The 13,471-nt window shown below is 42.5% G+C and overlaps 1 protein-coding gene across 1 annotated transcript in view; it reads left to right on the plus strand.

Annotated features, from left to right (window-relative positions):
* ENTPD5 (ectonucleoside triphosphate diphosphohydrolase 5 (inactive)) overlaps positions 1 to 13,471 on the plus strand; it is a 47,201-nt gene that overhangs the window by 30,284 nt on the left and 3,446 nt on the right. Inside the window, 9 exon segments of the mRNA XM_059373774.1 lie at positions 1,538 to 1,681; positions 6,192 to 6,267; positions 6,549 to 6,584; positions 6,909 to 6,997; positions 7,304 to 7,383; positions 8,218 to 8,279; positions 9,236 to 9,337; positions 10,477 to 10,617; positions 11,361 to 11,417. Of these exon segments, the coding sequence (XP_059229757.1) occupies positions 1,538 to 1,681; positions 6,192 to 6,267; positions 6,549 to 6,584; positions 6,909 to 6,997; positions 7,304 to 7,383; positions 8,218 to 8,279; positions 9,236 to 9,337; positions 10,477 to 10,617; positions 11,361 to 11,417 (787 nt within the window).

Here is a 13,471-nt window from a genome sequence, read left to right on the forward strand (position 1 = left end):
GTAAGACCAGTTTTCTGTCCTCAGCTATATGCCAGAAATCATACACCCTGAGCTCACCAGGGCGTAGGTAAGACCAGTTTTCTGTCCTCAGCTATATGCCAGAAATCATACACCCTGAGCTCACCAGGGCGTAGGCAGAAGGAAGCTGGAACAGATGGTGGACATGCACGGATGGCGCCACCTTTCTAGAGCTCGTGCCCTTTGTATTTACTGTTTAAGGTTTTGAGTGGAAGCTGTCAACCGCCTTGATGAGCGCAGATGCAGGAGGTGGACATGGAGTTCTCTTTGAGTGTGAGGTATCAGCAGGGCGGTTGAGGCAGTGTGGACCCAGTGAACTTTGTTTCCAAGTACCCTGGTCTGGGACAGACCGTGCATGTTTGTACTCTGGAAATTAGGCAAAAAACTCATGAAAACAAAAATCTTTGGTATTAGAGGATGAATGGAGAGTTTTGTCGTCACTGTATTTCACATTCGAGCACCCATAATGTGCTACACCCACTGTGTCAGAGGCCACACTGAAATAGAACAAAGCAGAATATTGAAGTTTGGAAGCAAATGTGAAGGTATCGTTCTGTGTTATAAGCATAATCATCGACCAAAGGAAAACCTTATATTAAAAATGGCTTGGGGGAAAAAATACCTTGGGGCATCTGGCTGGCTCAGCTGGGAGAACATGCAACTCTTGATCTCAGGGGTTGTAGGTTTGAGCCCCATGTTGTGTGTAAAGATTACTTAAGAATATAATCTAAGAAAAAGTGGCTTGAACTTGAAGAACTGAGAAGAAGTTTATTTTCTCAGCATACTGTTATGAAGTGGTAAATGCATCAGAAAATTAGGAGCTGTTGAAAGCAAACTACATTATCAGAAACTGATTTTGACATTTAGAGAAGATTGTGTTGTGGTTGCTAATAATTAGAATGATTTAGAGGCAGCCTGTTGTCAGATTAGATGTTCACTCAGGGAAACAGTGGATTTAAAATAATGGTTTTTAATTTCATAAATTGAGGATCTGCTATGTACTCTGCGTGTAGGTACTAGTGATGCAGATATGAACCTGACGTGTTCTGTATACCAGCATTTGTGTGGCAAGTACACACACTCTGCCTCATCTAATGCATTCACCGGTTTTCTAGTGGTCTGAGGTGTATCTCCCTCATATATATATATGTTTATATATATATATGGAGGAAACCAAGCCCCTTTGTTAAGCCACAGGGCTAGCAAGCAAGCCTTCTGACTCCACATCCAGTGTTTTCTTTACTATACCTAACTTTCTGGCCTCAAGCTAATTTATGAGACACAAAATAACAGTTAAAATGACCATGCTATAACAGAATCATTTCTGTTATTACTCAATCAAAATTAAATGGATTTTCCCTCAAAGAAACCTACTTCTCTTGGGTTTCTTCTCCTCCAGAGCAGAGAGTGGTTGGAGCCCTCTGCTGCCTCACTCTTAATACCTCCAGAACATGTTAAGGGAAGAGACAAGTGCCCCTAAATAACTGTTCACTGGATGAGTAGGTCACCTCTCTTGAAGGGTGCTGAGACTGTTCAAGGACTCCTAGAGGTGGCGAAAGACTCAATCCCCCGAAGTCACTGGAAAAGAACCCCAGTGGTCCTGAAGGCAACAGCGGGACTGCGCTTACTGCCTGAACAGAAAGCCCAGGCTCTGCTTTTTGAGGTAACTTTTGAAGTTTTTTGCATCTTGGATGTTTCTTTTTCCCCATGTGAATATTTTATTTGTGGGTTTTTAGCTCTTTAGTGTGTGACGGCTGCCTTCAGTATTCCACCATGGCTAAGGCGCTGGGGTAACTGTGCTCTTATTCTAGCTGCTTATTTACATATTTAACCATTGCTCTTGAATTTATACAGCTTTTCCTAAAGTTTAAAGGACTTTCTGTCCATGATATTCTTGATTCTCCTACCTTGTTAAAGCAGAATCACAAATTCTGTTTAGCCCACTTTATTGAGGTAGAACTTAAAATTTGTATGTTTTAAGTGTACCATTAAATGAATTTTGACAGATACAGACATTTCCTTATACCCCTTTGCACTCGTTTTTCCCTTCCCCTAAAGTCAGGCAACCACTGATCTGCTTACTACCATTGTAGATTAGTTTTTCTTGTTCTTACATTTCATATAAATGTAATTACACAGTTTATGTTCCTTCATTTATGTGTTTTCTTTCTCTCAGCATAAAGTTTTTTTTTAAAGATTTTAAAAAAAAATCTTTAAAGATTTAAAGATTAAAAAAAAAAAATCTCCCTGCTGAGCAGGGAGCCTGATGTGGGGCTTGATCCCAGGACCCCAGGATCATGACCTGAACTGAAGACAGACGCTTAATGACTGAGCCACACAGACGCCCCATCATAAAAAAATTTTTTTTAAGATGTATTTATTTATTTATTTGTCAGAGAGAGAGAGCGAGCGAGAGCGAGCACAGGCAGACAGAGTGGAAGGCAGAGTCAGAGGGAGAAGCAGGCTCCCTGCGGAGCAAGGAGCCCGATGTGGGACTCGATCCCAGAACGCTGGGATCATGACCCGAGCTGAAGGCAGCTGCTTAACCAACTGAGCCACCCAGGCGTCCCCATAAAAATTTTTTTTAATTGAATTTTTTATTTTAATTCCAGTATAGTTAACATACAGTGTTATGCTAGTTTCAGGTGTATAATATAGTGATTCAGCAATTCTGAACATTACTCAGTGCTTATCGTGTTAAGTGCACCCTTAATCCCCATCACGTATTTCACCCATGTCCCCTCACCTCCCCTCTGGTAACCATCTGTTTGTTCTTTATAGTTAAGAGTGTGTTTTTCTGTTTGTCTCTTTGTTTTAGTTCTTAAATTCCACGTATGAGTAAGATATCATATGTTTTGTCTTTCTCTGACTTATTATGCTTAGCATGATACTCTAACACCATCTGTGTTGTTGCAAATGGCAAGATTTAATTCTTTATGGCTGAGTAATAGTCCATCATTTATATATACCACATCTTCTTTATCCATCATTTGTCAAAGGACACTTGGGCTACTTTTATAGTTGGCTATTGTAGATAATGCTGCAATAAACATAGGGGTGTTTGTATCCCTTTGAATTTGTTTTTTTGGTTTTTTAGTTTTTGGGGGTTTTTTGTTTGGTTGGTTTTGGTTTTTTTTGAGGAACGCCCATACTGTTTTCCACAGTGGCTGTACCAGTTTGCATTCCCACCAACAGTGCATGAGTGTCCCCCCCCCCCTTTTTACATCCTCCCCAACACTTGTTGTTTCTTGTGTTTTTTATTTTAGCCATTCGGACAGGTACAAGATGATATCTCATTGCAGTTTTGATTTGCATTTCCCTGATGATGAGAGTTGTTGAGCATCTTTTCATATGTCTGTTAGCCATTTGTCCATTTCAACTTCTTGTTCAGATAAAAACTTTAAGTCAAAAGCTTTTTTTTTTTTTTTTTAATTTATTTATTTGACAGACAGAGATCACAAGTAGGCAGAGAGGCAGGCAGAGAGAGAGAGGGGAGGAAGCAGGCTCCCCGCCGAACAGAGAGCCCGATGTGGGACTCAATCCCAGAACCCCGGGACCATGACCCGAGCCGAAGGCAGAGGCTTGAACCCACTGAGCCACCCAGGCGCCCCAGTCAAAAGCTTTTTTAAACTCAAAATTTTTAACATTACTGAACATTTATTTTGCATAAAAACCATGTAAACTAGTAAGATTTAAGTTACATGTTGTGAAGAATATTTATAGGTGGGATCCCATTGTAACAAAAATCCCAGTTGGGATGCCTGGGTGGCTCCATTGGCTGAGAGTCCAACTTTTGGTATTGGGTCAGCTCATGATCTCAGGGTCATAGGATCGAGCCCTGAGTAAGGCTCTGCACTCAGCTGGGAGTCTGCTCAAGATTCTTTCCTTCTCTCTCCCCCTCTGCCCCTCCCCATGTGTGTGTGCTCTCTCTCAAGTAAATAAATAAAATTTTTTTTAAAAAAGAACAGCAAAAAATGATTATTATGTGTGCTAATTCAGAGCTCAAAATCCATTTTCCTGTGACTATCAGCACAGAGGGCTTAAGTCCCTTATCCAAGGACAAGCTGCCTACTGGGTCTGCATGAGAATCTGAATCCTGATTTCCCATTCATTTATTCATTTATGTACTATGTACTGGCACCAGTACTATGTACTGGCACCAGTGAAGTTCCTGGGGACATGCTGCAGGGAGCAAAAACTGACATCAGTTTATGTCCTGGAGAGCTTGCATTCTAGTTGTAAGCGGACAGAAATTAAACAACTCACTACAAAGTATGTCAGGTACTGTAGGTGATATGGAGAAAGAAAAAACAGGGAATGTCAGCTAGGGAGTGCTGGTGCTGGTGTGGAGGGATATTGCTTTAAACAGGATGGTCAGGGAAGACCTCACTGATTAGATGCATTTGATCAGAGACCTGAGAAGAATAAAGAAGCTAGCTATATAAGACATTTGTAGGAAGAATTTTCCAGGCTAAAGAAATAGCAGGTGCAAAGGCTTAAAGCATGGAATGTGTGTGTTATGTTCAAAGAAGGGCATCCTGAAGGTCATTGCAGCTGAAGGGGAAGTGAGTGATGGAAGGGAAGTAGATGATGAGGTCAGAGAGACATGAGGGGTTTATCATGTAGGATCTTAAAGGCAAGTGTAAGGACTTTGGTTTTTTTGTTTTTTTTTCTAAGAAGGAAGTCACTGGAGGGGATGAGCTGAGAGGCAGGATATGACATCTGTTGTAAAAGCACCACTCTGGGGATGCCTGGATGGCTCGGTTGGTTAGGGGTCCAGCTCTTAGCTCAGGTCTTGATCTCGGGGTTGTGGGGTTGAGCTGGCCTTGGGCTCTGTGCTCAGTGTGGAGTCAGCTTGAGATTCTCTCCCTCTCCCCTTCCCCCACCAACACATGGGCACTCTCTCTCTCTCTCTCTCTCTCTAAAATAAATAAAAATAAATCTTAAAAAAAAAAAAAAAGTAAAGAAGCACCACTCTGGCTTCTGTATTAGGAATAAACTGTGGGCAGGGGGAGAAGAGTGGAGAGGGCAAGAGCGGAAAACTCTCTCGCTGTGTTTATTCCTGTTTGCTCATCTGTCTTCGCTTTATTTTTTTATTTTTTTTTTTTAAAGATTTTATTTATTTATTTGACAGAGAGAGAGATCACAAGTAGGCAGAGAGGCAGGCAGAGAGAGAGAGAGGAGGAAGCAGACTCCCCGCCGAGCAGAGAGCCCGATGCGGGACTCGATCCCAGGACCCTGAGATCATGACCTGAGCCGAAGGCAGCGGCTTAACCCACTGAGCCACCCAGGCGCCCTGTCTTCGCTTTAAAAGCTTATTTATAGATCACTTGACTGGCTTTTCCTGGATGAAACAGAGTCCAGAGGTCCTCACAGGAGGTGTTTCATCCTGTCAGGAATGAGAACAGCCAGCAGACCAGAGTTGTTCTATTTCTGTTTGGAAAGTCTCCCCTGCCTCATGATAATCATATAAAAAAATAAGACATAACACCCATGTCATTGACCTTTATTTATGGGGAGTCAAGAGTGGGTGAGATGTCCATTCCCATCTTCTGAAACAGGATAAATAAATCTAGAACTGGGGTGTCTGTGGACTCTTGAGGCCTTAGCCGTGTGCCAGAATCTAACAGGGGCTGACAGCAGAGTACCCCAGCCTATGGACATGAGCCCCCTTTATGAGCACGGCCAAAGGCCTGAAGAATTTGGTGTGAAAGTAGAAGAAATGTTTCTGTAGCCTCAGGAGCTGCCCAGGCCCAACTCTTCTCTCCCATCCGTTTATCTTGCCGTCTAAGAAATCAAGTGGGAAAGGGTCCTCCTAGCTTCGTGCCCAGGCAGTATTAATAAGGTACTTTGTAAAAAAATGACAGGATCCTGATTTGAGCTGGAGGGCGTCAAATATATGCCTTCTAAGTCCAGTTCACCTATACATTTCGATAGTTTGGTTGAGATTTATTTTAAAGTCAGAGGAATCCCTACGTTTTTTGTTTTTACAAGAAACCAGGAATGGCTTTTGTAGTTCCTTCTCTAGTTTTTTAGGGAAAAGGAATGTTCTGCTAAAATTTTATCTAGGGAAATAAAGAGTGTAGTTTTTTAAGGCTTAATAAGATACAGCCCAAATATGGAAATCTTCTTTATTGCCTTGGGGAATCCAGAGTTTTTCCCTTTTTCTCTAGGTAAGAGAAATCTTCAAGAAGTCACCTTTCCTGGTACCAGATGACAGTGTTAGCATCATGGATGGATCTTATGAAGGTGGGAGAAGTGTTAATACGTGTTCTGAGGGGAGAGGGCTAGAGTTAATAAAAGATGTGATTAAAAGAACTGGGAACAGGGATGAGGGTGTGGAAGTAAAAGGAACTAAACAAGGAGAGACAAATAAGCACGGAGGAATGGGCTAAGAGGAAATGGAAGAATAGGGAAAAGGAAAATGTGTGTTTTAGACAAAATTTTAGAGAAAAAGAACAAAAATGAGGTCAAGGAAGATCAGAGGGGAATGCTCTGAGTTACAGTCTCTGTTTTTCTCTCTCTTTCAGGCATCTTAGCTTGGGTTACTGTGAATTTTCTGACAGGTAATATATTCTCAAGTTTATTCTAAGACGTTAACTGGGTTTCACACGGGGTCAAAGAGTAAATATCCTTGTTTGCTTGTATTGTGTTTAAAAAAAAAAAAAAGAAAGGAAGAGTTAGGAAGTTAATGTTTGTAACCTGTCTTCAAGGCCTCAGCTGCCACAGGCGTCCTTATAGGTTAGCACACATAACAGCCTTCGGGGCTGGGGAGCAGTGGAGTGTTTATGGACACCTGCCGAATGCAGGAGCAGGAGAGAGATTGCAGACAGAGGAGTGCTGGGCTGTCCCGGAAGCAGAAGATATTCAGAGCTGGCTCTCATTTACAGGTCAGCTGCATGGCCACAGCCGGGAGACTGTGGGGACCCTGGACCTGGGGGGGGCCTCCACTCAAATTACGTTCCTACCCCAGTTTGAGGTGAGTTGTTTACATGAAGGCCTGGTTAGCAGCCCACTTGGCAGGTATGTCACGGTGCCAAGAAAGTGGTGGCCCATTTTCAGACAGCAGCTCTGCCACAGATGGGTCGAGTGGAGTCTATTAATGACTGGTCCCCTTGTCCCCTCACTATTCACGGTCCCTTTGATTTCTCCAGCCTTGTGAGATCCGCAGCTTAGTCTGTTTCTTTCATCTCTGATTTTTTGGGGGAAGGACAGGGATGGTGGTGGTAACATCTCCAGACATTTGCAGATCTTAAATAGTCTTTTTGCTTTTTCCGATTTGCAGAAAACCCTGGAACAAACCCCTAGCGGCTACCTCACTTCATTTGAAATGTTTAACAGCACTTATAAGCTCTATACACACAGGTGAGGAGGGGGACAGAGCAGAGTAATATTTCCTGTTATATGATTCTTCTAACTTTTCAAAGCATTTTCACATCTGTTATTGCATCTGACTAGCCTTTCAAAGTCTCTGCCAACCCCCAGAGGTCTGGTAACTGAAACCAAAGCCACTTACCGAAGCCCAGGGACCCAAGAGGTTTCTCCATTCTTGGTCTCAAAAATATATAACTTAAGGAGTCAAAAGTTTTCTCTAGAGAGGGGTGCCTGGGTGGCTCACTCAGTTAAGCATCTGCCTTTGGCTCAGGTCATGATCCCAGGGCCCTGGGATTGAGCCCCAAGCAGGGTCCCTGCTCAGCAGGGAGTCCCACTTCTCTCTCTCCCTCTGTCGCTCCTGCCTTTCCCTTTCCCTCTCTGTCCCTCCCCCACGCTTCCCAAAATAAATAAACTTAAAAAAAAAAAAGTTTTTTCTAGAGAGAGGACACTTGAAGGATCTTCAGCTAAAACTCGGAGCTACCTCCTTTCGAGTTTGTTTTCAGATGTTCAAAATCCATCCTTAGATTTGATCCCAGTGGGGCTGGAAGCTAAAATAATGAGAGCTTTTCTGGATATGGTTCCCAAGGTGAGACCCTAGAAAGTGTCACTGTCTCTGGCCTTTAAATCATAGGCATGGAAAGTTCTGGATGGCCTTGATCTGAACTGGACGGAACTTACCATTTGTCCACACAAGTTGAAGAGGTCACAGAGAACAAGGCTTTCCTCCCTCCAGAGGGAGAGAATCCATACTGCTCTTGAAAGAGTTAGCTTTAGGCTGGGGAGCTTCAGGACCAGCATGAAATTAGTCAATCCTGTGTTTTACAGTTACTTGGGATTTGGATTGAAAGCTGCAAGACTCGCAACCCTGGGAGCCCTGGAAACAGAAGGTTCGTCTGGGTACCTGTGCTGGTTGGTGAGAGTGACCCCCATCCTCAGCTTGCCTTTCCTCTTCCTTGACGGTGATTCTGTGGATGAAAGGCTTCTGCTCATTTAGGTAGTATGTGTTGTATAATGGACATGATAGCAGATTCTTTTTCTACTTCGTGTTGCATTCTGTTGTTTTGGCATACATTATTAGCCATTTCTAGAACGAAGTCTGTATGTAGGGCGAACACCTTGACCAGGATGCTGCAGTGTGCAGAATTCAAAGCTCCAAGAGTGAATTTGGCAGTTTGCTCAGACCCTTAGTTGTACAGGGGCGGTGCAGCGAGCAGCGTCAGCCCACTTGCTAGGTGGGGTGACTGAGCAACTTTCTTCCTCTCTTCAGAGGTGGTCGAGCGGTTACAGGCAGATCGGGGTTCAGTCCCGCTTTGTGATTTGGGGCAAGTTAGCTAACCTTTCTCTTCCCTGTTCCTCACCTTATATGAGATTTTGCATTTAATATACTTTTTACAGTTCCTGGCTCACAGTAAACTCTTACTGTGGTAATGATTATATAGCATTTCAGAGTTTACAAAACATCTCCAAATATATTTCATTTAAGCCTCACAATAACTAATGAGAAAAGTAGAACAGTATTTTTTCCCCTTTTTTTGAGGCGGGAGGGAACTCATTACCTTATAGGTTTGGGATTTCTTTGAGACATGTTGAAAGCCATGGACCCCTCTGCCCAATGTACAGATGCACAAAAATTTATCTGTAGTTTCAGAGGGTTCACCAACCCCACAGAGCCTATCTGTGAACCCTGAGTTAAGAATTCCTGTCGTAGGATGAAGTCATGGAACTACCTGTTTTTTGGTAATTCCTTTCAACTTGATTGGCTTCTCGCTTGCATGCGTGTGTCTCTACTTTCACACACGCTCTCACATCCTTGCCTCTTACTCTGTGCTCTGGCTTCTTTCAGGGATTGATGGACACACTTTCCGAAGTGCCTGTCTACCAAGATGGCTGGAAGCAGAGTGGATCTTTGGGGGTGTGAAATACCAGTATGGTGGCAACAAAGAAGGCAAGTGATGTTTTTTCACTGGTTGAAATTATCTTTGCAGTAGAAGTCTGGAAAAGTTCCGTGGGAAATGTTTTCCAAAACTCAAGAGAAGCTTGTATTTTGAAGGGACTCATTCCAGATAGATCTTGGTATGCCATAAAGGAATAATGTGAAATGACAGCAAACAAGGCAATTGTCCCTCTGTCCTGCTCTTTCCCTGCACAAGTGCTATGCGGATCCATTAGTAACCTGTTCTCAACCTGGGCCTAATGCTTTAAGGGTCTCTGACTTCTGCAAGGAGAAACTCTATCTAGAAATTTTAAATTCTGTTAATATTTAGCTGCTTTTTTAAAAAGATATTTTATTGGGACGCCTGGGTGGCTCAGTTGGTTAAGCGGCTGCCTTCGGCTCGGGTCATGATCCCAGCGTCCTGGGGTCGAGTCCCGCATCGGGCTCCTTGCTTGGCAGGGAGCCTGCTTCTCCTTCTCCCTCTGCCTCTGCCTGCCACTCTGTCTGCCTGTGCTTGCTCTCGCTTCTCTCTCTATGGCAAATAAATAAATAAAATCTTAAAAAAAAAAAAAAGATATTTTATTTATTTATTTGAAAGAGACAGAAATAATGAGAGCGAGCGAGAAGGAGAGGGAAAAGCAGACTCCTCCCTGATGTGGGACTCGATCCCAGGACTTTAATATCATGACCTGACCCAAAGGCAGACGCTGAACCAGCTGAGCAACCCAGGTGCCCTTAATGTTTAGTTTTTTAAATTATAGTAACACTAAAAACTGAGACATTAGAAAGAATAATTCATCTTAGATATTATAAAAAGCAAAGACCTTAAAATCAAGGAAAAATCTCAGTGTTTCCAGTGAAGCCAGTGTTGAGACTTCTGGATGCTTCTCATAAATACCAAGGAACATGGGCTAGACAGCAGCTTGAAGCTGGATAAGACAATTTGTGGTGAACAGGTTCAGGAGGGAAGCTGCCGTGGGGAAGCAGGTGCCTTTCGTCCAGAGTGACAGGGCTGTGGAAGCTTGTTCATCTCTGTCAGCCCTTTGTCCTGAGCCTCAGTGTGCTGCTTTCCTTGATCCTCCTGGTGTCTCTTTGTTGGCTCCGGCAGCTTGCCTTAGCGAGCGCTCATTTTCCTCATGGTTCCCTGGCAGGGGAAATGGGCTTCGAGCCCTGCTATGCTGAAGTGCTGAGGGTGGTCCAAGGAAAACTTCACCAGCCAGACGAGGTCCGGAAGAGCTCCTTCTATGCTTTCTCTTACTATTACGATCGTGCTGTGGACACAGACATGATTGGTAAGTTTACTCCGGGAATCAGCCTGGGGAGGAGACTGGGCAGAGCTGTCCTGGGGAAGGGAAAGGGAGAAGAGGAGTATTTGAAATGCTTTGTCGTAAGTGATCTGACGACTCTTCTCCAGTGCTGGCTGTTGAATGACATTAGCTGCCGCAGTGGAAGGTTGAATATGATTTAGAACCTTTTGCTAGAAAGTGGTGTAAAGAGATACATATGAAGTCTATTTTTTTTACATTTTTGTTGATATAATTGATATAAAATAAAATACAAATATTTAAATTGTATAATTTACTAAGTTTCGACGTAGGCATATACCATTAAGCCATCACCAAATTCAAAATAAGACATCCATTACCCCAAAAAGTTTCTTCCTCCCCCTTGATAACTTCTATTTCCTTATCACAATAGTAATGCTTTTTGTTAGCTCTGTGAATGTATGTATGCTCTGTGATGGCCTGAGACAGGAATTTATTTTCTTTTTTTTTTTTTTTTTTTTTTTTTTTTTTTTTTTCCTATTTTCTGTTTTTTTAGGTCAGGTTTTTTATTGTGATTAAATATACATAGAATAATTATTAATAAAATAGACTACACAGATTATATTGTATGGCTGTGTCATATTTGTTTAGCCAGTTCTGTAATGTTAGAAAATTCACTTTTGTTTTTTTTTCATTATTATGAATATCACTAGGATGAATTTCCTTGTTTCCTTGAAGGCTTTTTGACATGAGCTACTGTTTCATTGTAGATTATGAAACGGGGGGTGTTTTAAAAGTTGAAGATTTTGAAAGAAAAGCAAGGGAAGGTAAGTGCTAGTGGAAGCCATGAAGGCAAGTCTGTGCCTCTGTGCCTGTGAACTCCAGTCACCTGAAAGTGACCCAGAGCACCGCAGTCAGCAGAAAGCCTAGTTTCCCATTTTTGCCCAGAATTAAAAGCATTAAGTGGCATAAAAATCCATGGGAATACAAGAGGCTTTGGGGAGATGGTGAAAACCTTTTCTTCTTTTCTACAGTTCTTTCTTCCTTCCTTTTTTTTTTTCTATTATTGAAGTATAATTAAAATACAATGTTATATCAGTTTTAGGTATACGACATATAGGTTGGGCTATTATGTACATTACCCAGTGTTTGCTGTAATAATATAGTCACTGTCTGTCTCCATACAACACTGTTGCAGTACACCCGGTGGTGTACTTATCCCTGTGACTTATTTTACAGCTGGAAGTTTTTACCTCTTAATTTCCTTCACCTGTTTGTCCCATCCCCCTATCCATCTTCCCTCTGACAACCACCAGTTCTATTAAAGAGTCTGTTTTTTTCTTTGTTTGTTCATTTGGTTTTTGGGGGAGGGTTCCATGTATAAATGAAATCATATGATAGTTGTCTTTGTCTGTCTGACTGAATTTCAGCATAACACCCTCTAGATCCATTCACATCATAACAAATGACAATGTACCATTCTTTGTTATTACTAATATTCCATTGTGTGTATGTGTGTGTATTATGAATACATATATATAGAAGATGTGTGTGTGTGTGCACATAATAAATAGTGTATGTATAATGTACATTGTATACGTATATTATTATGTATACATACACACGCACCCCATCCTTATCCATCATCTATCAGTGGGCACTTGGGCTGCTTCCATAATTTGGCTCTTCTAAATAGTGTAATAAGCCCAGGGGTGTTTATATCTTTTTGAATTACTGTTTTCATTTTCTTGGGGTAGTAGGCAGTAGTAGAACTACCGGATCACACGGTATTTGTTTTTAATTTTTTGAGGATCCTCTGTACTCTTACCCATAGGCTGCACCAGTTTGCACGTCACAGGGGCCTTTTTCTCCACATCTTCACCAGCACTTGTTATTTCTTTTCTGTTTGACACTAGACATTCTGATTGGTGTGAGGTGATCCCTTATTGTGGTTCTGATTTGCATCCCCTGATGATGAGTGATGCTGAGCTTCTTTGCCTGTGTCTGTTGGGTGCTGTAAGTTTGCTGTGGAAAAATGTCTATTCAGGTCCTTTGCCCATTTTTTTTTTTCAAATACTTTAGTAAAGATTTATTTCCTACAGTGGATAGTATCAGCAAATTGTACTTTTTTGTACAATTCACATATTGCATGAAATATTAAAACAGAAAAAAAATTTTACTTTTTAAATTTTTTTTTTTGCAGAGAAGGAGGGAGGGGGAGAGAGACAGAGGCAGGGAAGAAGAGGGAAGAGAGGGAGGGGCACAGGAAGATGGGGAGAGAGAGAATCCGCAGGAGGCTCCGTGCCCGGTGCAGAGCCCAATGCGGGGCCCGAGCTTAACAACCCTGAGATGGCTCAGACGCTTAAGCGTCTGCCTTCAGCTCAGTTTCATGATCACAGGGTCCTGGGATCGAGTCCCATGTCCAGCTCTTGCTCGTCAGAGAGCCTGCTTCTCCCTCTACCTGCCACTCTCCCTGCTTGTGCCCTCTTCCTCTCTGATAAATAAATAAATAAAATTTTAAAAATATATAGGGGCGGGGTGCCTGGGTGGCTCAGTCCTTGAGCATCTGCCTGCACCTCAGGTCGTGATCCCAGGGTCCTGGCCTCAAGCCCCGCATCCTGCTCTCTGCTCAGCGGGAAGCCTGCTTCTCCCTCTCCCAAGTCCCCTGCTTGTGTTCCCTCTCTTGCTGTGTCTCTCTCTGTCAAAGAAATAAATAAAATCTTAAAAGATTTTAAAAATAAATTAAAAACTAAGTAAACTATAATCCATTTGAGGGGTGAGATGGAATATATGCAAGAGGCTCGGTCAATGCGCACAGCTCCAGTCTCCACGACTCGCGGGCATCAACCACGGGGAGAATTCTGCTTCGCTTATCCTAAGT

Source organism: Mustela nigripes, chromosome 13, assembly GCF_022355385.1.
Source record: "Mustela nigripes isolate SB6536 chromosome 13, MUSNIG.SB6536, whole genome shotgun sequence".
NCBI lineage: Eukaryota > Metazoa > Chordata > Mammalia > Carnivora > Mustelidae > Mustela > Mustela nigripes.